Consider the following 25,077-nt stretch of genomic DNA (forward strand, 5'->3'; position numbering starts at 1 on the left):
CCTACTTTCTACAGTGAGACAATGGAAACTGTATCACTGCTGTTGGTAGATAACTAAGTCTTAAATTCATTTTGCAAACAAGACCTGTTCTATCTACCTTTTCATTTAGGAGACTAAAAGCAGAGTCAGCTTAACTTCAAGGACTCTATTTTCTTAGCAGACACATAACAATTCTAAATATTTATGCACCTAATAACAAAGCTTTAAAATATACAAACTCAAAACTAAAAAAATGCAAGGAGAAATAAACAAATGCAAAATACAACAGAAATTCCAACAGCCCTCTATTTGTAATTGTTATAACAAGTATACAGGAAATCACTGCAGGTACAGAAGACTTGAACAATACCATCAATCAACTTGGTTCAAGCAGTATTTTTATAACATTTCATTCATTAACAGAAGAATATATATTTCTTCAAAAAGCTCATGAAACATTTACCAAGACTGACTATATTCTGAGCAATAAAACAAATCTCAATAAACCTAAAAGTATTCAAGCCATACAAAGTATGTTTTCTGCGCTCTCAGGTCGCTCAGTCGTGTCCAGTTGTTTGTGATTCTATGGACTGTAGCCCGCCAGGCTCCTCTGTCCATGAGATTCTCCAGGCAAAAATACTGGAGTGGGGTGCCATGCCCTCCTCCAGGGGATCTTCCCACCCAGGGATCAAACCTGCATTTCCTAAGTCTCCTGTATTGCCCAGCAGGTTCTTTATCACTAGTGCCACCTGGAAAGCCCCTGTTCTCTGACCACATGGGATTAAATTTGAAATCAATAAAGAGAAAGCTATCTGAGAAATCTGAGTATTTATCAACTACTGAATATGCTTTAAAATAATTCATGAGTCAAAAAAAAATAAATGCAAAAAATGAAATTAAAGTGAATGAAAATGAACACATATTAAAATGTGGGAGAAATTTTTTAAAAAATTAAAAATTATGTGGGAAATAAATAGCATTAAAAGGTTATATTAGAAAAGAATGACATTGTGTATCTGAACAACAGCAACCTCATTTAGCAGGGGAAGCCAGAGGGGGCGATCCCACACACACCACTTCAAGTGAATCACAAAGCCAACAAGAAGAGCCATGACTTGCATTCCCAGCAGGAAGACATCTCTTCTTTGGGACAGGCCACAGGCCCAGCAGATGGGAACCTTCTCAGCTCAGACAGTGGGAAGCCACCACCATCCTAAACACCCTTCCCTCCCATAGACTTTCCTTCAGAGCAACCCCTCCTTTTCTCTGCAAAGTAACTTCCTCTCCTTTGTTTGCTGGACTTGCCTATTACTGTTGTTGTTCAGTCGTTCAGCTGTGTCCGACTCTTTGCAACTCCATGGACTGCAGCATACCAGGCTTCCCTGTCCTTCACCATCTCCCAGAGCTTGCTCAAACTCATGTCCATCAAGTTAGTGATGCCATCCAACAATCTCATCCTCCGTCATCCCCCTCTCCTCCTGCCTTCAATCTTTTCCAGCATCAAGGTCTTTTCTAATGAGTCAGCTCTTCACATCAGGTGGCAAAAGTACTGGAGTTTCAGCTTTAGCATCAGTCCTTCCAATGAATATTCAGGATTGATTTCCTTTACGATGGACTGGTTTGATCTCCTTGCAGGCCAAGGGACTCAAGAATTTTCTCCAACACCACAGTTCAAAAGCATCAGTCCTTCAGCACTCAATTTGCTTTATGGTCCAACTCTCACATCCATACAGGAATACTGGAAAAACAACAGCGTTAAATATTTGCAAATTTGTTGGCAAAGTAATATCTCTGCTTTTTAATATGCTGTTTAGGTTGGTCATAGCTTTTCTTCCAAGGAGCAAGTGTCTTTTAATTTCATGGCTGCAGTCACCATCTGCAGTGATTTTGGAGCCCAAAAAAATAATGTCACTGTTTCTATTGTTTCCCCATCTATTTGCCATGAAGTGATGGGACAGGATGCCATAATCTTCATTTTTTGAATGTTGAGTTTTAAGCCAACTTTTGCACTCTCCTCTTTCACTTTCATCAAGAGGTTTTTTAGTTCCTCTTTGCTTTCTGCCATACGGGTGGTATCATCTGCATGTCTGAGGTTAGATATTTCTCCTGGCAATCTTGATTCCAGCTTCTGTTTCATCCAGCCCAGCATCTTGCATGATGTACTCTGCATAGAAGTTAAATAAGCAGAGTGACAAAATAAAGCCTTGATGTACTCCTTTTCTAATCTGAAACCAGTCCATTGTTCCATGTCCAGTTCTAACTGTTGTTTTTTGACCTGCATACAAGTTTCTCAGGAGGCTAGTAACATAATCTGATATTCCCATCTCTTTAAGGATGTTCCACAGTTTATTGTGATCCACACAGTCAAAGGCTTTGGTATAGTCAATGAAGCAGAAGTAGATATTTTTCTGGAATTCTCTTGCTTTTTCTTCCAATGGATGTTGGCAATCTGATCTCCAGTTCCTTTGCCTTTTCTAAATCCAGCTTGAACATGTAGAAGTTTTTGGTTCACGTACTACTGAAGCCCAGCTTGGCGAATTTTGAGCATTACTCACTTTGCTAGCATGTGAAATGAGTACAATTGTGCAGTAGTTTGAACATTCTTTCACACTGCCTTTCTTTGGGATTGGAATGAAAACTGACCTTTCCAGTCCTGTGTACCTTTCTAGTCCTGTGGCCACTGTTATGTTTTCCAAATTTGTTGGCATGTTGACTGCCACTTTCACAGCATCATCTTTTAGGATTTGAAATAGCTCAGCTGGAATTAGTTTTATACAGTTTTTGCTATAGTATGGCTGTCCTGAGTTGCAATTCTCTGCTATTCCCAGAAAAACACATTTTGCTGGTAAAATAATTAGCTCTTTTAGTTTTAAGGTCAACAATGGTAAATCCTACCTTAAGAAATTACACACTCAAAAGAAGCAAAAGAATTAAAATAATAAATATCAGTACATAAAAAAAATAAGAAAAAAAATCAAAGTGCCAAAGGCTAGTTATTTAAGAAGATCAATAAATTTGATAACCATTCTGCCTGACTGATCAGGAAAAGAGGGACAACACAAATTACCAGTCTTAAGAATGAGAATAAATAGGTTCTACACATATTAAAAGGATAATAAGAATATATCTAACTTGTTGAAGGTAAACTGGACAATTTAAAAGAAACAGATGAGTCAACTATACCTCAATGAAAAAATATTACAATCAAAAAACAAAAGAAATAGACAAATTCCTTGAAACACAAACTATCAAAGCTCACTCAAGAAAAAATAGATTTACAAAAAAAAAAAAAGAAAAAATAGATAATCTAGGACTACCCTAGTGGTCCAGTGGTTAAGACTCCACACTTCCACTGCAGGGTCCACAGGTTTGATTCCTGGTCAGGGAACTAAGATACCCCGTACCATGTGGCACAGTCAAAAAAAAAAAAAAAAAAACCACACACACAAACAGAAAAAGGAAAAGAAAGACAAAATAGCCCTATATTTAACAAAGAATTGAAGTTGTAGTTAAAAGCCTTCACACAGAGAAAACTCTAGGCCTAGATGACTTCCCTGGGGAATTCTATCAAACATTTAAGGAAGAAACAATTCCAACTCTACACACATTCTTCCAGAAAAACTGAACCTAAAAATTGAACCACTTACCAACTGATTCTCTGAGGTTAGCATTACTCTGATAGCAAAACTAGACACAGATATTACAAACAATGAAAACTATAGATCAATATCCTTCGTAGATGCAAAATTTCTTAACAATATTTTATTAAATCATATCCAACAACATGTAAAAATGATAATACCTCATGACCAAAGTGGGTCATTCCATGAATGCAAGGTTGGTTGGGTATTTTTAACTCCAGCCACTGTAAATCACAATAACAGACCAAAAAATAAAAACCACATAATCATCTCAATAAATGCAGAAAAAGCATTTGTCAGAATCCAACATCCACTTATAATAAAAATTATCAACAAATAGGAACAGAAGGAAACTTCCACAATCTGATAAACAGCACCAAAGGGAAATCTATAGGAACATTATACTTAACAGTAAAAGACTAAATGCAATCCCTATAGGATGGGGAACAAGGCAAGGATGCCTGCTCTCACTAGTTCTATTCACTTCCAGCTGGAGGTTTTAGTCTGTGTGATAAGGCAAGAAAAAAAATACGATATCCAAATTGAAAAAGAAGTAAAACTATTTTTGTTCACAGGTGATGTTATCATCTATGCAGAAAATGCTACAGAATCTATAGGTAGAACCAGATCAATAAGTCATCTAGCAAGATCACAAAATATAAAGTTAACATTAAAATTTTTAAAAATATTAATATTAAAATCAACTGTATTTCCATATACTAACAATAAACAATAAAAAATTCAAAAAGCCACAACATCTGCCATTGAGCAAAAATTATATTAAATATTTAGGGACAAATTTGACAAAAGATGGACAATGCAGTAAAATTATCAAACACTGCTGAGATATAAAAGAAAATTTAAATAAATGGAGAGAAATACTGTACAAGGAAATTAATTCTTTGCAAATGGATCTACAGATTGAATGCATTCCCAATCAAAATCCCAGCATGTTTTTTGTAGAAACTGACAGACTGATTCTAAAATTCATATAGAAATTCAGAGGACCTAAAATAGGCAAGACAACTCTGAAAAAAAAAAATGAAGAACCTATACTATGTGACTTCAAGAGTTATATGGCACATCACATCACTTGGTAGCAGACACATTTCACACCACTCAGTGACAGCCATACTGTGATCAACATTAGCCACCCCCTCCTCATCCTGCTCCAACCCTTCATATCGGGCAGCAGGTGCCCTGCTCCCCCTTTGAGAGCCCATCTCTGATGACTGCTTCTCCTAATGCTGCCTTGGCCACTTCCTCCACCCTGAGAGTGCTGGTCTTCATCAAACACAGGCCATATCATGCCACACCGCTGCTCAGTGGTCTTCACTGCTGCTCACAGAATCAAAGCAATACCTTTGACAAACACTTTTGCAACCCAGACCCAAGTCCCTCTCTGCTCCTCTCTCATCCCTCATGCTGCAGGAATCCTGAATGCCCTGGACCAGGGCTTGAGCTCTTGTACCTCTGCTTCTGCTGATCCCTACAAACACCCGACCCTGTCCTCTTCACCCCACAGAACACATTCATTCCTCAGAGGTCAATCACTTGCCTCCCCCAGGACACTGTCACCCCTCCAGCAGGTGACTCAGGGTTACCCCAGTCCTGGCTCCTACAGGGATAGTGGTATCCTTTCTGAACAGCAGATGTGCATGCTGATCTGCCTTCAGCCCACCATGCACACTGAGAAAGCTGTGGTTTATATTCTTAGTATACACACAATTTCAAAAAACAAACAAAACACTGTTCATTGAAGGAAAAGACTCAAAGTCCTCACCTAAGACTCAATATTATAAAACTGTCAATTCTCTTTCATCTATAAAAATGTCAATCAGGCTACTGGAGGGTTCTGCTTGATAAAATGGTTCCAAATTCATATGGAAGAATCAACATACAACAGTAGCCAACTAAATTCTGAAAAGTCTGTGAACAGTGGGATTTGTCCTATGTTATGTTCAGTTCAGTTCATTTGCTCAGTCATGTCCAACTCTGCAACCCGATGGAATCCAGCATACCACGCTTCCCTGTCTATCACCAACTCCCAGAGCTTGATCAAACTCAGGTCCATCAAGTCAGTGATGCCATCCAAACATCTTATCCACTGCAGTCCCCTTCTCTTCCTGCCTTCAATCTTTCCCAGCATCAGGGTCTTTTCTAATTCAGTTCTTGGAATCATGTGACCAAACTATTGGAGCTTCAGCTTCAGTATCAATCCTTCCAATGAATATTCAGGACTGATTTCCTTTAGGATTGACTGGTTTGACGTCCTTGCTGTCCAAGGGACTCTTAAGAGTCTTCTCCAACACCACAGTTCAAAAGCATCAATTCTTCGGTGCTCAGCTTTCTTTATAGTGAAACTCTCACATCCATACATGAATACTGGAAAAAAACATAGCTTTAACTAGACTGGCTTTTGTCAGCAAAGTAATGTCTGCTTTTTAATATGCAGTCTAGGTTGGTCATAGCCTTTCTTCCAAGGAGCAAGCATCTTTTAATTTCATGGCTGCAGTCACCATCTGCAGTGATTTTGGAGCCCCCCAAAATAAAGTCTGTCACTGTTTGCATTGTTTCTGTAATTATTTGCCATGAAGTGATGGGACAGGAAGCCATGATCTTCATTTATTGAATGTTGAGTTTTAAGCCAACTTTTTCACTTTCCTCTTTCACTTTCATCAAGAGGCTCTTCAGTTCTTCATCATTTTCTGCCATAAAGGTGGTGTCATCTGCATATCTGAGGTTATTGATATTTCTCTCAGAAATCCTGATTCCAGCTTACGCTTCATCCAGCCCAGCGTTTCTCATGGTGTACTCTGCATATAAGTTAAATAAGCAGAGTGAAAATATACAGCCTTGACATAATCCTTTCCCAATCTGGAACCAGTCTGTTGTTTCATGTATACTTCTAACTGTTGCTTCTTGACCTGCATACAGATTTCTCAGGAGGCAGATCAGGTGGTCCGGTATTCCCATCTCTTTCAGAATTTTCCACAGTTTGTTGTGATCCACATAGTCAAAGGCTTTGGTATAGTCAATAAACCAGAAGTAGATGTTTTTCTGGAACTCTCTTGCTTTTTCAATGATACTACAGATTTTGGCAATTTGATCTCTGGTTCCTTGCCTTTTCTAAATCCAGCTTGAACATCTGGAAGTTCTCAGTTCACGTACTGTTGAAGGCTGGCTTGGAGAATTTTGAGTATTACTTTGGTAGCGTGTGAGATGAGTGTAACTGTGTGGTAGTTTGAACATTCTTTGCCATTGTCTTTCTTTGGGACTGGAATGAAAACTGACCTTTTCCAGTCCTGCGGCCACTGCTGCGTTGTTGCCCAATAGTAGATATAATGGTTATCTGAATTAAATTTTCCCATCCCAGTCCATTTTATGTTATGTTAAAATGTACTAAAATGCTGCCATAATTAAAACTATGCCTTTGTTGTAAGAGGCACACAAATCAACAGAACTGTATGGAGAATCCAGAAATAAACACCAATAAGGAATAAAAAGGGAAAATTTTAAATAATAAAGACATTAGCCAACAAACAGTGTAGGAACAGCTTGGTAGGCACTCAGGGGGAAAAATCAGTTTTCCCTACATCTTTCCTTACCCCAAAATAAGTGCTAGATGGATATAAGCATCATGTGTAAAAAGTAAATGTAGTCCTAAGTAGAAAATACAAGGACATATCTTACAGTCTTAGAGTAGGAAAGGACTTTCTAAGCCAGACACAAAACTCCACACACCTTAATGAAAGCTTTCAGTTGGACTATATGAAATTTTTTAATTTCTGAAAATCAGAAGCATACCTAAACTCAAGACCACATCCATACATACACCTATGTCCACAATTGTACATTCTCAGACCTCACCCCATCCTCAATAGAGCATTAAGTAAATGAAAGACAAAATGGGTCAAATCATTCATTATAGGTATGACAAGAGCCTAATCTGTCTAACATTAACATGCACAGAAGTGCACCCACATCAATAAGACAAACAGGAAGACAGGCAGCACAAAGAAGACCACCAGCCCAGGACTCCGCTTCCCATGCACTGCCACTTCCCCCCACTGCCCCACAGGACTGAGGGGCGGGAAGCAAGGCCTGCAGTGGCCACACATAGGTGGGGACAGCCAGCAGAGCCTGTGGAGTGTTCCCTACAAGCCTGAATGGTCGCACTCTGTGATGGGATTGTCCACCTTCCAATACCCATCTATAGAAGCCCACAGAGTGTCATAAAAACACATATGTCAATTACAGATCTGGTTAGATTTGAAAAAACAAGCACTGGAAAAAAGTGGGAGCCAGCTAAGTATAGATTACCTGGGCTTGACTGGTTTTGAAGGTCTCCACCTGCGGCCCCTGCCCCATGCCAGGAGGTCTGTGGAGCTGACTGACCTGTGAGCACAGTGCTGATGGCAAAGCCAGATGAAACCACCACAGAGGAAGGGGGCACACAGAGAGGGGAGGGACCAGGAGGCCACCTGCCTCCCGTGGGAAGCACCTTAGAGGCACCATCTCCTCAATCTGCATGGCCAAGTAGGTCCAAGAGGGGCAGGCTGTGAGCAGCTGGTCAGCGGTGGGGCAGGACTCCACCAGGACTGGTTCCCACACTCCCCTCCACGCCTGCCCACCTTCCCACCCTGATGCTCCTGGCACATGGCACAGGACAGAGCCATCAGGGCCTTCCCTCCCTGCACTGGACACACTGTGGGCCAGTGAAGAAACAGCTATCCCCTCCCCCATGCTCACCAGTAGTCAGCATTGATTCAATGACATTTAGTAAAAGCCCACCAGGTACTGCCCCTGTTCACAGAGCCCCTGGCCTAAAAGATGTCTACTTGTATTTCGACTGCCACATGAGCTGACAAACCTAACAGTGGTACAGGACCACTACACTGAGCTGGGTGGGGTTCAGAATGGGGTGTGAGAGGCCAAGGAGGGTCACATACCTCCCAGCCCAGAGGCAACAGGAGCTGGTATGGAAGGTAGGTGTGTGAGGGGAGACTAGGAAGTCAGGAGGCCTGGGAGGGGTCACAGGATCACCATACCAGGCCCAGGGTCTTTCCCTCCCAGCACAGGAGCCAGAGCAAGAACCAACTTCCAGAGTCACCAACAAGAACCGGGGCAGATGACCTGGAAACAGTCCACAGCTCACTCCTCACAGCTCCTGGAGAGCACTGCTTCTCAATGTAAGCCATGCCAGCGGTGTCATCCCCCCAGAAGTGGTTGACTCTCCGGCTTAGTGAGGAAAGCATGCATCTCAAGACACCCAGCAGCCAGCATTCCTTGAACAACAGCAGGGACTCTCCTGGAGCGCCTGCCCCAAGAAGGTCAAGTAACTTGGCTCCATGAAAGGGCTCACCCAATCTGGGCTGCTCACTGCTGCCTCGGTGGACCCTGAGTCTGAACTAAGCACAGATACCTGCCTCCAGGCATAGGCGGCAGCTATGAGCTCCAGGGAGCAAGCAAGCACCCCAGGGTTCCACCTCTGACCTACTGGGACACTCAGCAGGCAGTCGTGGTGGAGTAAGACTCAGCAACAACAATCCACGTCAGCCTGGACATTGATTTCAAGGTAACCAAGACAGCTCAACTTGGTCATTCCACTGCGGCAACAAAGAGACTTGAGGCACGTGCTCACTTGAGTCGTGGTGGCCAAAAGCCTTGTTGACACCCGCATTCCCAGGCCCTCTGGCTGGCAGGACGAAAGAGGTGACCACATCACAATCCTGCCACCACTCAAGTGTCCCATCAGATGATTCCCACATAGGTCTCCTGGGGCCCAGGGCCTGCTGGCCATCTCCACCTGGACCATCATGGCCACAAACCCAACAGCTCCAACACGATTGTCACCCAATCCCTCCCTGGCCTACAGCTCCGTTGCCTCTTCTGTGTCATCATGTACTTAGCTCTCAGGTGAGAAGCAGCATCACCCCTTCCTGTTCCTCCACCACCATCCCCCACACTCTATAGTGACTCACCTTCTCCACCTCTACCACCTCCCTTTCCAAAGTGGTCCCCTCAAGCCAGCCTCCACCCCAACCCCGCCTGGCCCCACAGCAGACAGCCACTCCAGCTAACATTGCCACAACAGTCCCCTCTGCCCCCTACACCCCTTTGTGCCTCATCGCCCTTGAGCTTTCCAGTCAGCCCCTCCCCTACCCCGCTGGGCTGGCAAAGGAGAACCTCTGTAAAGTGTGCAAATGGGAACCGCCATGCACACAGAGCCCTCTTATCAGGCCCTACGGCCGTATTGCAGCTCAGCTGGCACTACAGAAAACCGGAACCCAAAATTGGGCCTAAGAGTCCAGGGACTGGGGGCCAGCCGTGGCCGAGCACCTCTGAGCTCTCACCCGGATTTAGAGCGGAATTTCCTGCAGCCTCTCCAGCTTCACGCCTACAGGGCATGACCAATAACCCTCAGGGTTGAGGACACATTACCTCCCGGCTCTGGACCGCCTCCTCCTCTCACGCCAGAGAGAAAGTAGAAAGAATATAATGGTCCCCGCGCTTTGGGACCCTCGGGTTTTGGGTGAGTTTCCCACAGAGGACTCCCGTTCTTCCCCTGGGGAAGCAAGGAGGTGGACCACACGCCTCCGAAAAGTGACAGACTGAACGCCCCCCCGGGGGGTGGGCAGGCACGGGGGCCGAGTATCCAGAGTCCCACCCTGGGAGGGGCCGGGCACGGGGTACGCGCTCCGCACGCCGGGCGAGGAAGAAAGTGAGCGGCTGGACTTCCAGGCCGCTCTTCCGGGTTGTGACGCGGCAAATCCGTCTCCGCGCCGGGCTGGTAGCACCTGAGCCAGAGGAAGGGGGCGGGCTCGGCCCCGCGAAGACCGGGACCGTCCCTGCGCTCGCCTGTTGACTTTGGAGAGGCGCCCTCTGACTCAGTTTCCCGCCGCGGCCGGGCCAAGGGGGCGACCCGAAGGTCTGCGGCCTAGGCTTTCCCGAGGGGCACCTCCCCCAGTGACCGCGGCCGGCCCTGACCCCTGGGACCTGTCCGCCCTTTACCTGAGGAGCCGCCGCAGCCGCGGCCCGGGCGCCGCCCTCCCGGCAACCGCTGACCGGAGAGGGCGGGGCCACGCGACGAGCCCGCCCCCTGCCAACTGCGGCCGGGCGCGCGGTAACTTGGCCCCGCCCCCACGCGACCTCTGCGCTTATTGGTCGAGAGAGAGAGACACACTCTCTCTCTCTCTCTCTCTCTCTCTCTCTCTCTCTCTCTGCGCTAATTGGTCGAGGGTGTGTCTGTCTGTCTGTCTGTCTCTCGGCCCCGCCCCCAGCCGGCTTGTGACCACCACATCTGACTGTTGGGTTCCAGTCTGGCCGCCCTATGGGCCTCAAGGGGTGCGGCAGGTTACTGCGTAGGTGAAGGACCGGGCCTGCTTGCCACTCTGCTCTGTGACCCCTCCCGACACACCACGGTGATCCTGTCACACAGACACAGACCCACATACCCTGAGATACCTGGGGCACCGATGTACCCAAACCCAGTCCCTTTGCAAACACATACCTGTCCAGGAACACATGCCAGGTGGGCTAGACCTGGACACAGGCAGGAACTGTCATGCCCTATATCTCTTACACACGAACACTCAACAAATACCCCAGAGAGCCCAGGGCCACAGGCCCCTCTACACACAGGTACACACGTGCACACACGAGGCACATATCTAGTCTGCCAATAGACCCTGGGAATCAAAATGTGAAGGCACCGATAAAACTGGAGCAGAACACAGGGAAAAGGTTCTCTGACATAAATGGTACCAATGTTTTCTTAGGTCACTCTTCTGAGGCAGTAGAAGTAAAACCAAAACTAGACAAATGGGACTTAATCAAACTCACAAGGTTTTGCACAGCAAAGGAAACCATAAACAAAACAAAGTGACAACCTAAAGAATGGCAGAAAATACTTGCAAATGATGTGACCAACAAGACTTTATTTCCAAAATACACAAACAGGCCGTAGAACTCAATGTGTATATATACATATATATATATACACACACATATATACAATATATACAATGTATATATATATGTATATAAATGGGCAAAGGCACTACAGAAAACAGTATGGAGGTTCCTTTAAAAACTAAAACTAGAGCTGCCATGACCCTGCAATCCCACTCCTGAGCATATATCCAGGGAAAAACATGATCTAAAAGGATACATGTTTATTGCAGCACTGTTTGCAATAACCAAGACATGGATGCAATCTAAATATCCATCGAAAGGGAATGGAAAAAAAAGATATGGTACATATATACAGTGGAATATTACCATTAAAAAGAATGAAATAATGCCATTTGCAGCAATGTAGATGGCTCTAGAGAGTGTCATACTGAGTGAAGGAAGTCAGACAAAGAAGGAGAAATATTGTATGACATCCCTTATGTGTGGAATCTTAAGAAGAAATTATACAAATAAACTTGCAAAACAGAAAGAGACTCACAGACTTAGAAAACGAACTTATGGTTGCCAGTGGAGAAGGGAGAGTTAGGGACTTTGGGAAGGTCATGTGTACACTGCTATATTTAAAATGGATAACCAACAAGAACCTATTGTAGAGCACATGGAACTTTGCTCAATATTATATGTCAGCCTGCATGGGAGGTGGGTTTGGGGGACAATGTATGTGTATGGCTGAGTCTCTTCTCTGGTCACCTGAAACTCAGTTCAGTTCAGTTGCTCAGTCATGTCTGACTCTTTGAGATCCCATGGACTGCAGCATGCCAGGCTTCCTTGTCCATCACCAACTCCTGGAACTTGCTCAAATTCATGTCCATTGAGTCGGTGATGCCATGCAACCATCTTATCCTCTGTCGTCCTCTTCTCCTGCCTTCAATCTTTCCCAGCATCAGGGTCTTTTCCAATGAGTCAGTTCTTCCCATCAGGTGGCCCAAGTATTGGAGTTTCAGCTTCAGCATCAGTCCTTCCAATGAGTATTCAGGACTGATTTCTTTTACGATGGACTGGTTGAATTTGCTTGCAGTCCCAGCGACTCTCAAGAGTCTTCTCCAACACCACAGTTCAGAAGCATCAATTCTTCGGTGCTCAGTTTTCTTTATAGTCCAACTCTCACATCCATACATGACTACTGGAAAAACCATAGCTTTGATTAGACGGGCTTTTGTTGGCAAAGTAATGTCTCTGCTTTTTATTTTATTTTTCTGCTTTTTAATATGCTGTCTAGGTCATAGCATTTCTTCCAAGGAGCAAGCATCTTTTTAATTTCATGGCTGCAGTCACCATCTGCAGTGATTTTGGAGCCCCCAAAAATGAAAGTCTCTCACTGTTTCCATTGTTTCCCCATCTATTTGCCATGAAGTGATGGGACTAGATGTCAAGATCTTAGTTTTTTGAATGTTAGGTTTTAAGCCAACTTTTTCACTCTCCTCTTTCACTTTCATCAAGAGACTCTTTAGTTCATCGCTTTCTGCCATAAGGGTGATGTCATCTACATATCTGAGGTTATTGATATTTCTGCCAGCAATCTTGATTCCAGCTTGTGCTTGATCCAGCCTGGCATTTCGCATGATATTAAGAAGAGGTGGCAAGAATACACAGAAGAACTATACAACAAAGATCTTCATGACCCGGATAACCATGATGGTGTGATCACTTACCTAGAGCCAGACATCCTGGAATGTGAAGTCAAGTGGGCCTTAAGAAACATCACTACGAACAAAGCTAGTGGAGGTGATGGAATTCCAGTTGAGCTATTTCAAATCCTAAAAGATGATGCGGTGAAAGTGCTGCACTCAATATGCCAGCAAATTTGGAAAACTCAGCATTGGCCACAGGACTGGAAAAGGTCAGTTTTCATTCCAATCCCAAAGAAAGACAATGCCAAAGAACGTTCAAACTACCGCACAATTGCACTCATCTCACACACTAGCAAAGTAATGCTCAAAATTCTCCAAGCTAGACTTCAACACTACGTGAACTGTAAACTTCCAGATGTTCAAGCTGGAATTAGAAGAGGCAGAGGAACCAGAGATCAAATTGCCAACATTCACTGGATCATTGAAAAAGCAAGAGAGTTCCAGAAATACATCTACTTCTGCTTTATTGACTACGCCAAAGCCTTTGACTATGTGGATCACAACAAACTGTGGAAAAATTCTGAAGAGATGGGAATACCAGACCACCTGATCTGCCTCCTGAGAAATCTGTATGCAGGTCAAGAAGCAACAGTTAGAACTGGACTTGGAACAACAGACTGGTTCCAAATCAGGAGAGGAGTACATTAAGACTGTATATTGTCACTCTGCTTACTTAACTTATATGCAGAATACACCTGAAACTATCACAACATTAATTGGCTATACACCAATACAAAATAAGTTTAAAGTCTGGGGGGAAAACGGGCAGAAGACCTAAACAGACATTTCTCCAAAGAAGATAAACAGATGGCCAATAGGCACATGAAAAGATGCTCAACATCACTAATAATTAGAGAAATGCAAATCAAAAGTTCAATAAGGTACCACACCACTCAGGATAGGCATCATTAAAAACTCTAGGGACTTCCCTGGTGGTCAAGTGGTTAAGGACCTGTCTTGAAATGCAAGAAACATGGGCTCAGTCCCTGGTTGGGGAACTAAGATCCCACATGCTGCAGAGCTACAGAGCTCACAATGAAGATCCCACATGCTGCAACCAAGACCCAACCCAGCCAAAGGAATAAATTTTTTAAGAAAAAGTCTACAAATAACAAATGCTGGAGAGGGTGTGGAGAAAAGGGAACCCTCCTCCACTGTTAGTGGGAATGCAAATTGGTGCAGCCAGTATGGAAAACAGAAAGGAGGTTCCTCAAAAAACTAAAAATAGAGTTGTATGATCCAGCAATCCCATTCTAGGGCATATATCTGGAGAAAACTATAATTTGAAGAGATACATGTACCCCAGGACTATTTCCAACATCCAACACATGGAAACAGCATAAATATCCATTGACAGATGAATGGATAAAGATGTGGTACATACGTACAATGGAATACTACTGAGCAATAAAAAAACAATGAAATTACGTCATTTGCAGTAACATGGATGGACCTAGAGATTAATACTAAGTAAGTCAGAAAGATAGAAAGTAAGTCATAAATACCATATGACATCACTGTATGTGGAAACTAAGATATGAGATAAATGAACTTATTTATGAAAGAGAAACAAACTCACAGACATGGAGAACAGACATGAGGCTGCCAAAGGTGGGGGCTGCTGCGCGTTAATATGCAAATGAGTATGTACAGAGTGGGCAAGCAGCAAGATGCTACTGCATAGCACGGGAAGCTCCATTCAATAGCGTGTAATAAACTGCAATGGAAAAGAATATAAATACACATGCATAACTAATCACAGTGCTATACACCAGAAACTAATACAACATTGTGAATCAACTATACTTCAATAAAAAGCAAAACAGTTTAAAAAATTAAAAATCTTTTCTTAATCTTTAATAAAAGATTTTTTTTTAAAGCAAGTATATGCATTTGGGACCTTGGCCGACGACAAGCGAGTCAATGATTCGTACGTTGCACAAAGTGCTGTGAAGAACTGCAGCTGGGGGCTGAGAAAGAGAGAAGCTGGGAGAGGAGCCCAGGTTCTGGACAGACACAATGGCCCTCGCAGAGCCCCAGAGGCTGAAATCACCTGGGTGTGCCCACAGACCAAAATGAAAGGAGCAAGTGGTGTTCCAGAACCTCAGGAAAGGAAAAGCAATTGAAGAAGAAAGGGCCAGTCGGCAACAGTACATCCATGGCATTAACAACTTGTCTGCATCTCACTGGGTCCGCAGGGATCTATGGCAGGGGTGTGAGGAGGCAAAGTGGCCTCAGTTTAAACATGGGGGCAGGTTGGTCACTGGACAGTACAGCAGGGATGGGGGGATTCTTTCTTCACAGAGAGAAGGGCTGCAGCCTGCTTCTATCCTAGGGATAGAGTGCAGAGAGCAGGACAGAACTCTTGTAGATGACTGATACAGCATGCTGCTCTGCAGATGGGGCCTGGCCCCTGAGAAAGAGCTCCCACCCCCCAGGTACTGCATAGGCAGGAAGGGGAGTGTTACCCAAGGGAGGCTCATACCTGGATGGCTCACTCTCCCGTCGATGTCCCCATGGCCAGGGTTCAGGACACCCCACTGGTCCTGCCCTCCCAAGACTCAGCTGAACTTTTCACTCCCAAGCATGCACACACACTGCCCTGCTACAGATTACAGCATCATTCAACTTTTATTAAATTATTAAGGCCAGGGACTTCCCTGGGCGTCCAGTGATTAAGACTCTGTTTCCACTGCAGGGGGCATGAATTTGATCCCTGGTTGGGGAACTAACACCCTGCATGCCGCGAGGGTCCCCCCTCAAAAAAGAGTATTAAGGGCAGTCTCTCTGCTGTGACAGTAAGCTCTGTGAGAAAGGCCCGTGCCTGTGACTGGCTCCCGAGGGCTTGGCATCAAGCCCAGCACAAGGAGGTACTCAGCAATGCTCTGAAATAGATGGATGACCCGAGGTGCAGAGAAAGAGGAGGGTGAGCAGAGCTCTGGACCCTACCTGTCATCTCTCTGAGCAACAGTCACTGGCTTCCAGTTGTGTTCTGGAATGAGGGGGAGCCAGGGAGGCGATGTAGGCTCCCCCCATCTCCAGCCCATGTAACACCTTCGTAACCACCACGAGTTAAATCCCCTCCCCTTGAAACACCCAGTTTCTCTCTTCCTAACCCCCATGGAGCAACAAACCAGCTAAACTGTCTGTATTTTATATCCTCCAGGCAATTTGCCAGACAAGGGCTGTGGGTGAGCCAGGGGATATCAGACACAAGCCTTGCCCTCCAGCGGCCCACAGTCCGATGGGAGGAGAAAATGTCTCCATAGTTCACTTCCAGGCTTTCCAAGACGTTCCCTGCAGAGGGAGTGCTGCATGCACCATGGATCCTGTGGGGACAAATCTGGTCCGCAGACACTACGCTGTCCAGCTCACAGAAGAGAGACCGTGAACTTGGCCCTTACTTGTTTCGTCTGTAAAGGAGGCATCACTTGGTGATGTTCACATTTGAAATCCTGGGTGTGGACTGCCTACCATGGGACAGGCACTTCGGTGTGCACAGAAACAGGATTGTGGGAGGTAGTAGTTGCAGCTTCAAACAGCGCCCGCAGGCAACACAGCTCCACAGGCAACACACCCGCTCACAGAACACTGCAGGGGCCAGGAGAAAGGAGGGGCATGCTGGCTCACCTCTTTGAGGTGGGCTAGGGCTTTTCATTTGCTTGGGGATGTGTCATTGAATGTGTAGAGCGCTCCAGGGGAATGGCCTCTCGCAGCAGGCCTCAGCAGAGGAATGTTGGCTGGCTTCAGGAATTCCCTGGCGGTCCAGTGCTTAGGACTAGTGCTTTCACTGCTGGGTCCGAGTTCAGTTCCTGGTTGGAGAACTAGGATCCCCCATGCTGCGCCGCACAGCCAAAACCAAAAAAGGGCTGTCTGTGGCCCTTGGGGTTCTCACCCCATGGAGTGGGCCTCACACAGGGCAGGGCTGGTTCCAGCAAGATGTTCTCAGGGCAAGCAACGCCTGGGCAATAGAAGGACACCCCTTTGAGGGCACAATGCAAACACAGCTCTAGAACCTTCCATTCTAGAATCTGCCCCTGCTTTCCCAGAGCCTGTCCAACCCCGTGCCAGTCCATGGTTGTGTGGCTGTGTTAGCCTCCCTCCCCATCTCTGGTCCTGTCCCAGAGAGGCTTCAGAAACTTGGCTGCAGCCTTGAGGGCCTGCAGGCCCCAGCTGGCCTCCTGCAGTACAGCACCCCATCACTCCACAGCGCATTGCTCCATCCGTCTACAACCCATCCCTCCATTCCTCTAACACAAGTCAGGCCTCAGCTAAACCTCCCAGAGGCCCTCCCCACGGCCCTGCGGGGTGCTGGGTAGCCCCAGCTCTCCCACAGAGCCCTGATTTTTATGAAGGCTGCCAGCAGGCAGAAGCTGGACCAGAGAGCATTTCTGGAGCAGGTGCATGAATGCAGGGACAATGGCTACCTGCTGTCCTCCAAGAAGATTGGTTCTGGGGCCTTCTCCAAAGTCTACCTGGCCTACGCCACGCAGGAGCGCATGCGGCACAACTGCAAGCTGGCCTCTGACCTGCGGGGCAAGTGCCACACCATGGTGAGGCAGGCTCGCCTCCTTCCCATAGTCCACCCTCCAGCCCAGCCCCGGTGGCCCCTCTCCTAACTCCACTCAGGCACCTCCCAGGTGCTCTGGCTTTCTCCAAGTCCCACATCTTCCAGAAGGCTCAGCCTCTGGCAGTCTGATCCCTCCCAGTTCCTGGACCCATTGAACACATAAGTAACCAGGACAGGATGGGGGGGAAGGTCAGTGCTGCCTCCCAAGGCTGCTGCTCACCAAACCTTGCCCTGGTCAATTTTGGCCACATGTGCAAAGGCCATGGGGCCTGTTCTACCACATCCTGTCCCCAGGGGGGTTGTGGCCTTTGCACAGTGGCCACCCTCCACACCTGCAGGTAGCTATCAAGATCGTCTCCACTGCGGAGGCCCCTGCAGAGTTCTGCAAGTTCCTGCCCCGTGAGATTTCATCACTCAATGCTACCTACAAGCACCTGAATGTGGTGGGCAGAGACCCCAGGCAGCCTGGCCCTTCCTACCTACCTCAGGCCCACCCTTTCCCCTCCTGGGACCCTTATACTTGGGCCGGCCCCATTCCGAGACCCCTGCCCTGTGCACCCGAGGGCCCTGGTTGGGGGTAACGGCAGGAGGGGGGCGCCGGCAGGTGCAGCTGTATGAGACCTTCGCGAACAGCCGGCGCACCTACTTGGTATTGGAGCTGGCAGCCCACGGCAACCTGCTGGAGCACATCAATGCCATGTCTGCTCACCACCACTGCCCGGGACTGGAGGAGGAGGAGGCCCGCAGGCTGTTGTGGCAGCTCGTCAGCGCCGTGGCGCACTGCCACAACTTAGGCATCGTGCACCGGTGAGGGCACCACCCGGCCCGCTGCCCAGCGCGTGAAGACCTGCCTGAGCTCAGGTCCAGCCCCATCTCCCCTTCCCCACGCAGGGACTTGAAGTGTGAGAACATCCTGCTAGATGACAGAGGCTGCCTAAAGCTGAGTGGTGAGTCTGCGGCCTGGCCCCCAACCAGGCTCCCAGCCTGGGCCAGCTCTGATCACCCTCAACTTCCGCGGGTTGCACATACCCCACTCTTGCCCCAAGCCCAGGGCTCCAGCCTCTACACTGGTTTGCTCCAGACTTCTGACCCCAGTCTACCTTGTCCTTCAAGCCTCCAATGAGGCCTGCACCCAACAGTTGCCCACAGCCACACTTATAGTCACCCACACGCCCCGTGCCCACACTCCCCTCAGGAGCCGTCTCTCTAGCAACCCGTCCCGCCCTTCCTGCACGTCCCTTGCAGACTTTGGCTTTGCCAATTGGTCCGGGCTCAAGAACTCATTGCTGAGCACCTTCTGCGGGTCTGTGGCCTACACAGCCCCAGAGATCCTCATGAGCAAGAAGTACAACGGGAAGCAGGCCGACCTGTGGAGCCTGTGAGTACCACCCTAGGGACTCCAGGACCCTGGTGGGGAAGAGGGGCAGGGGCCGGGGAGGAGGAGCAGGCCCTGAGAAGCCCATGCCCCCAGAGGTGTCACCCTCTACGCCATGGTGACTGGGAAGCTGCCCTTCAAGGAGTGCCAGCCCCACCGAATGCTGTACCTGATGCGCCGGGGCCCCACCTTCCAGCCAGGCCTGTCCCCAGGTGAGCACCTCCACCACGTGTCCCTCCCAAGTCCCAGCCATGCCTGGAGGGGGGGCAGCAAGAGAGACCCAAGTCCAGAGAAGGGCCACATGCACCGTGGCATGGAAGATGCTGACCTGGCCTCTTCCCTGGCCCAGGCTGGGGGATGGACTGTGGTGACGGGGGAAACTGGGGTTGGTGGCCCCATTAAGCTTGAACCCTGCACTAGCCCTAGGTCAGGCTGCCTCACCTCTCTCTGCCTGTCCGCCCAAGTGCGAAATAGGGACACCCTCTAGCCGTTTGGGAAGACTGCATGGGGCAACCCCACCAAGTGGTCAGCATTGTTGGCTGTGAGGGCCGTGGGCTAGGGGCACGAGAGGTGGCGGGCGGGGGCCGCTATCGTGAGGCTGTAGCCTTGAATCCTCACCCGCAGAGTGCCAGGACCTGATCCGAGGCCTACTCCAGCTGCACCCACGAGCTCGCCTGGGCCTGCAGCAGGTGGCCACCCACCACTGGATGCTGCCTGCTGCACACGCGCTCTTCTGCACCACACTCTGCGCTATACCAGGTGTGGCAGGCCTACCTGGGTGGGTAGCTGGGAGGCTCCTTAGGGCCCCTCCTGACCCTCCCACTGCAATCCGTTGCAGAAAAAACAGAGAAGCCCCAGCTCCGAACATCACTGCACAATGTGGAGCCCAATGCGGACTCTGATCCCCCAAGGTCGCTCCTGCAACTGTGGCGGCCCCAGCTACAGGGCACCTCTTGTGAGAGTGCCTCTGGTCCGGCGCCTGAGCCCCCAGGGGCTTGCCCAAGACAAGGTGCAGACTCTGCCGGGCTTGAGCTCTGGAGCACGGAGACGGCCGGTCGCACCGTGGGTCGCTCCAGGCATCCACTGTTGCTGTGCTCCATCCGGAGTGTGCCTGGGCACTACCCGGTTAGCTGAGGGTGGGCGGGAGGCCCCTCAGGACTGAGGACTGAGGACCAGGACTGAGGACAAGAGGGCTGGGGATGGGTGGGGGGGTGCTCTGTGGAGAGAAGCCTGGAAGGGCGGGGAAACGGATCCAGGGCAGAAGATGGCACTAGCTTTGGTGGGAGGCCCAGGAAGGGAATACAGGGGCCGAGGCCAGATAAAGCATTTATTCTATAGAGCCAAGGGTGTGGACTTCTCAATGCAGGAAGAGGGATGTTGGGGCATCTGGAAAACAGTCCACATACCTTCAGGCCGGAGCTTTAATTTAACTGGGGGGAGGGAGAATGAAGAGGGGACCACAGAAGAGGAAGGCACCTGGTATCCACAAAGAACTTGGCTTTGATCTGAGCTCCAGTAGAGCTGACCCCAGCTCTGGAAGTGGTCCCAGGACTGAGGACAAGAGGGCTGGGGATGGGTGGGGGGTGCTCTGCGGTGAGAAGCCTGGAAGGGCGGGGAAACAGGGATCCAGGGCAAAAGATGGCCCTAGCTTTGATGGGAGGCCCAGGAAGGGAATACAGTGGGGTGAGGGACAGCCTGCTGGGCTTGGGGCCGTGGATTTGAAGGCACCACACATGGGGCCAACGGGCTCCAAAGGGGCAGAGCGTGGTCCAGGGGAAGACTTGGGCCAAAGGCAAGGCTTATTAGCTTGGTGGGCATGGGATCTGGGGGGCTAAGGCTCAGGGGAATTGAACAGGGAGAGAGCCTAGCTAGACAGGGAAGGTGGGAGCATCAGGTCGGTCCAGGACTGGGAAATAGCACTTGAAGTGCTCACAAAGGCCCAAGGGCTGGGGCTGGGCACAGGGAAGGTGCTGAGGGTGAAGAGGAGGCAGCACCAGCAAGCATTCCAAGGACAGGCCAGGGGGATGCAGCCCTGGGAGACCCTGACAGGCTGTGGCTGGTGAAACTCTCAACAGGTCAGCCCTGTGAGGCCAGGTCTCAGGCAGGGCCAGCCGAGGGCCCCCAGGATGGAGGGACTTGGGTTGGAACTGGCAGCAAGGGGCACTGCAAGCACCCAGACCCCTAGATCACCCCTGAGACTCATTGGGAAGTTCTAGCTGGCCCTTTAGGTCTGCCGCGTTTTTCTGTCCAGCCCTGCCAGCCCTCCGCCTGGAGACACCTGAGCGAGTCAGAGGTCTGGGCCAGCCCTGGCTGAACAGTCCTCCTCTGAGCAGCCAGCATTCTTGCTGGAAGCAACAGGGCACATGGAGGTGCCCTCAATCCTCAGCAAAGACCTGGAGCTTAAGGGCAGCTCTGCATCTCAGCCAAATACACTCTCAGAGCAGGGGATAGCAGGCAGGCCTGGTCTGGGAGGCCTGGACGGACTGTGAAGAGAAGTGGGCCTGGAAATGCTGGCAGGCCTCAGGGGCTTCACGTGGATGCAGCTTTCTCTGCTTGTGGCCCTGGGCCCAGCTCCAGCTCCTGCTGCTCCCGCTCACACTGCTCCCGCTCCTGGTGATCCTGCTGCTGCAGCTGCCGCTCAATCTCCTCAGGCACCTGCACCTCCAGCAGGTTCTCCAGGCCGCGCTCTGGCTCATCCCCAATAAGTACCTGCCAGCAGGGGAGGCATGTGGGGAGCTGACTGGCATACCTTGGATGCCCACCCCTCCCCCAACCCTGCACCCACCTGGATGAGTTTCTCACAAGTCACCCGCACATCAGGCTCAGGCTCCCAGCTGTGCAGCTCTCGCAGGATCAAGTAGGCTCCCTGGTCCCTCACCTGCTTCCGACCAGGTGCTGTGGCTGTCAGCTGGAAGAGGGCAGAGGGTACCCAGGCGTCAGTGTGCTAATGTGTGTGTGTGTGTGTGGTGGGGGGGGGGTGACATTAATGAAGCAGGATCCCTGCTCACCAGCATGATGGTCTCAATTAGCATCTTGCGGATGTCAGCGTCAGGCTCTCGCTGCTTGTCTGGTGGCAGGTACTGCAGATCAATAGGCAGCCCTAGGGGTGAATTTGTGAGTCAGTGGGTCTCCATGCTGGCCTCTGGGCCACTAGGCAGGACCCTGCCATTGTAAGGCTCATCTGTGCTCAGCAACTCTCTGCTGGAAGGTTTCAGAAGGGCCCTGATCTGGACACCTCCTTCTGCCTCTCCCCTACCGGCCCCCTCTCCTGTTAAACCAACCCTGAGGCTCGACCCTAGCCACTCACGCTCCATCTCTTCCTCAGAGAAGTCTTCAGGCCCAGCCAGGGGCAGTAGCAAGAAGGGGAGAATGTCCACCTCGGGCCCAAGCAACCATTCATGATGTCCTGGGGAGAAACAGGAATGCAGGCCTGTCCAGAGGGGCCCCAGAGAACAGCCTATTCCCCCCATAAGGCAGCATCCCCACCACGACTCACGGTGCTCGAAGCAGCAATTTCGCAGTGTTCCCACCACCCCGCCCCTGCGCACCGAGGAGTCCGGGTATTGGGTAAGGGTCAGCAGCCGCTGGACAACGCACCTGGAGGGAAGGGCCACTCAGTGCCGTCCCTGTGCACTTCCAACCTCTCCCCGCGAGCGCCCGGGGCTTCACCTGTTGCGGTCCAGCAGAAAAGCGCGGGTCGCGGGACGTTGGCTGAGGTTGGACAGCACTGGTCCCAAGTAGTGCAAGGGCGCGCGAGCGTTGTAGCCCGGAGTGCACAGCGCGCGCACCAGCCGCTCCAGGCCCGACTCTCCCGGTTCTGTGGCCGCCAGAGCCTCTGTCAGCGCAGCGCACGGCACCGGCTCGCGGCTGAGGTTAGCCAGCACGGCGGCCGCTTCCTCGGCCCAGGGCCAGTGTGGGTCCAACGCGCAGCCCAGCAGGCGGACAGGCAGTCTGGGCTCGGCCGCCAGCAGCGGCTTGTGCAGGCCGGGGTCGGCAGCCAGGTTGACTAGCGCGCGAGCGGCGTCTCGGGCTGGGGCGGGAGGAGGGGCCACCGCCAGCTCGACCAGCGCCTGCAGCAGTGCCGCCTGGCCAGCCAGCAGCGTGCGCCCCGGCCCCGAGCCACTCAGCGCCAGCACATGCTGCGCCGCCGCCGCCTGCAGGTCAGCCCGCTCCCCGAGCGCCAGGAAGGGCAGCAGCTTCGCCGCCTCCGCCTTCGGGCTGGTCTCCGCCATCGGCAACCCTACCGGAGCTAGGCCGTCGGCCGACGAACCCCTGTCCCCCGCGTCCTCCCCCATGCAGGTCGGTGAGCTCGGGGAAGCACACACCCAGGCCGGGAACCTCACACCCAGGCGGCCCCGCCCACCAGGTAGCGGAAGCTGCAGTAACCAATCCGAGGCCAAGACTCTACCCAAGGGGCGGGACCTGCGCGCAGAGGCGGGGCCACGTCTCGGCCCGGGGGATTGTGGGATTGGATGCCGCCCGGAAGCGGCCTCGGGCCCTCGGTGAGCATGACAGCCGCTGGAGGAATAACAGCGGCCTTTTGGGGGCTCCTGCCGGCCCCCTCATAGCGTACGTTGATTCTCTTCCTTCGTGGGATTGGCAGAGATCTGTTTTCTCTGGAAGAAAAGCATGATCAGTTACAGTGATTGACTTTCTAGTGCATTCCTGACATAATCTCCGTTTGGTCACGATATATATTTTCGTTTTTGTTTATGGTTGTATTCAATTTGCTGAAGTTTTGTTTAGAATTTTTGCATCTCTGCCCATGAGGAATATTGGTTTGTAGTTTTATTTTCTCGTGATGTCTTCACCTCGTGTTGAGTAATGCTGGCCTCAGAAGGATTGGAGAAAATATTCTTTCCTTATGAATTTTACGTTAGAGTTTGTCAACCTAACATTGCGTGCGTAGGTGCTAGTCGCCCAGTCGTATCCCATGCTTTGTTGACCCCATGGACTGCCAGGTTCCTTTGTCCGTGGAATTTTCCAGGCAAGAATACTGGAGTGAATTGCCGTTTCCTTCTCCAGGGGATCTTCTTGACGGAGGGATTGAGCCAATGTCTCTTTCATCTCCTGCATTAGAAGATGGATTCATTACCACTGTGCCACCTGGGAATTAAACCTAATGTTACTTCTCCATAAATGTTCAGTGAAGCCTGAAATTTTCTTTTTGGGAAGGTTTTTTAACTACTAACTCAATTCATTTAATAGAAATATGGCCATTCAAGTTGTCCTTTTCTTCTTGGGTTACTTTTGGTAGTTTGTGTGTTTTAATTAATTAATCCACTTCATCTAAATTATTGTCATAAGGTTTTTCATAATACTTCCTTATCCTTTTACTGTGTGTATGCTCTGTCATGGTGCCACCTCTCTCATCCTTTATGTTGATAATTTGTGTCTCCTTTCTCCTTTTGTCTTGCCAGGGGTTTATCTGTTTTGTTGATCCTAAAGAACTGCCTTTTGGATTAATTTTATTGTTTTCTTTTTCAAGTTTATTAATTTCTACTTTGGCCTTTTTCCTTTCTTCTGCTTACTTCAGGCTTAATTTGCTGTTCTTTTTCTGTTGTCTTAAGGTAGAAGCTGGGGTCACTAATTGGAAACCTTACTTTTCTCATGTAGGGGTTCCCCCCCGCCCCCCGCCATTTGTTACCTGACTCTTGAGTTATTTGTTATGTGCATTACTTTTCCACAGCTATATGCCCCTTAATAGGTGGATATTACTTTTGTTTCACACTAAGGGTTAGGATGAAGCCTCAAGGGGCTGTAGCGCCCAAGACAACCAGTTGCAGGGAACAGTGTGCCCCTCAAGTCAGCAGGTCAGAAGGTGCAGGAGCCTTAGACCAATAGGAAGAGACTTCATAGCCTCAGTCCCAACCTCAACTTTCGTGAACGTCCCTTGGAAACTGA

General features: G+C 49.4%; 3 protein-coding genes and 1 non-coding gene across 14 annotated transcripts in view; 1 reads left to right on the plus strand and 3 right to left on the minus strand.

The window, feature by feature from the left end:
• The window catches only part of MROH1 (maestro heat like repeat family member 1), a 51,571-nt gene extending 40,886 nt beyond the window's left edge, over positions 1 to 10,685 (minus strand). For 5 of the 10 annotated variants that reach the window (XM_042253914.1, XM_060419935.1, XM_027973317.2 and 2 more), the window contains exon 1: positions 10,635 to 10,685. The gene's annotated coding sequence lies outside the window, so the exon portion shown is untranslated. Of the gene's footprint in view, positions 1 to 3,781 lie in introns of all 10 variants that reach the window. The other 5 variants (XM_042253915.1, XM_042253911.1, XM_042253916.1 and 2 more) reach the window with 3 other exon arrangements.
• LOC114116490 (small Cajal body-specific RNA 15) lies at positions 38 to 160 on the minus strand. The gene has a single exon (XR_003590394.1). It is a non-coding gene; the product is annotated as a small Cajal body-specific RNA 15 (non-coding RNA).
• Positions 10,002 to 20,517, plus strand: LOC101110150 (testis-specific serine/threonine-protein kinase 5-like). Of its 2 annotated transcripts, XM_042253920.2 has the most exons (8): positions 10,002 to 17,781; positions 18,137 to 18,241; positions 18,403 to 18,605; positions 18,690 to 18,745; positions 19,044 to 19,176; positions 19,270 to 19,385; positions 19,798 to 19,932; positions 20,012 to 20,517. In XM_042253920.2, exons 1-8 carry the CDS (start codon positions 17,578 to 17,580, stop codon positions 20,305 to 20,307), a joined length of 1,248 nt encoding a protein of 415 aa, XP_042109854.1. In that variant the 5' UTR covers positions 10,002 to 17,577; the 3' UTR covers positions 20,308 to 20,517. The 2 variants fall into 2 exon arrangements, with proteins under 2 accessions (XP_042109854.1, XP_042109855.1); XM_042253921.2 differs by lacking the exon at positions 18,137 to 18,241.
• HGH1 (HGH1 homolog) lies at positions 20,487 to 23,484 on the minus strand. Its single transcript, XM_012184243.3, has 6 exons — positions 22,843 to 23,484; positions 22,670 to 22,770; positions 22,481 to 22,579; positions 22,182 to 22,273; positions 21,959 to 22,081; positions 20,487 to 21,882 (listed from the first exon to the last, which is right to left on the minus strand). Exons 1-6 carry the CDS (start codon positions 23,466 to 23,468, stop codon positions 21,703 to 21,705), a joined length of 1,221 nt encoding a protein of 406 aa, XP_012039633.2. The 5' UTR covers positions 23,469 to 23,484; the 3' UTR covers positions 20,487 to 21,702.
• Between the last annotated feature and the right edge of the window lie 1,593 nt (positions 23,485 to 25,077).

Source organism: Ovis aries, chromosome 9 (genome assembly GCF_016772045.2).
Source record: "Ovis aries strain OAR_USU_Benz2616 breed Rambouillet chromosome 9, ARS-UI_Ramb_v3.0, whole genome shotgun sequence".
Lineage (NCBI taxonomy): Eukaryota > Metazoa > Chordata > Mammalia > Artiodactyla > Bovidae > Ovis > Ovis aries.

What these genes read in the sequence shown, in the direction of transcription:
- HGH1 (XM_012184243.3), bottom strand. Translation starts at nt 23,468, where the DNA reads ATGGGGGAGGACGCGGGGGACAGGGGTTCGTCGGCCGACGGCCTAGCT. An exon ending in AAATTGCTGCTTCGAGCACC is followed by an intron (nt 22,580 to 22,669) that starts GTGAGTCGTGGT and finishes GTTTCTCCCCAG; the next exon opens with GACATCATGAATGGTTGCTT. An exon ending in CTCTGAGGAAGAGATGGAGC is followed by an intron (nt 22,274 to 22,480) that starts GTGAGTGGCTAG and finishes ATTCACCCCTAG; the next exon opens with GGCTGCCTATTGATCTGCAG.
- LOC101110150 (XM_042253920.2), top strand. Translation starts at nt 17,578, where the DNA reads ATGAAGGCTGCCAGCAGGCAGAAGCTGGACCAGAGAGCATTTCTGGAG. An exon ending in AGGCTGCCTAAAGCTGAGTG is followed by an intron (nt 18,746 to 19,043) that starts GTGAGTCTGCGG and finishes CGTCCCTTGCAG; the next exon opens with ACTTTGGCTTTGCCAATTGG. An exon ending in CCAGCCAGGCCTGTCCCCAG is followed by an intron (nt 19,386 to 19,797) that starts GTGAGCACCTCC and finishes CCTCACCCGCAG; the next exon opens with AGTGCCAGGACCTGATCCGA.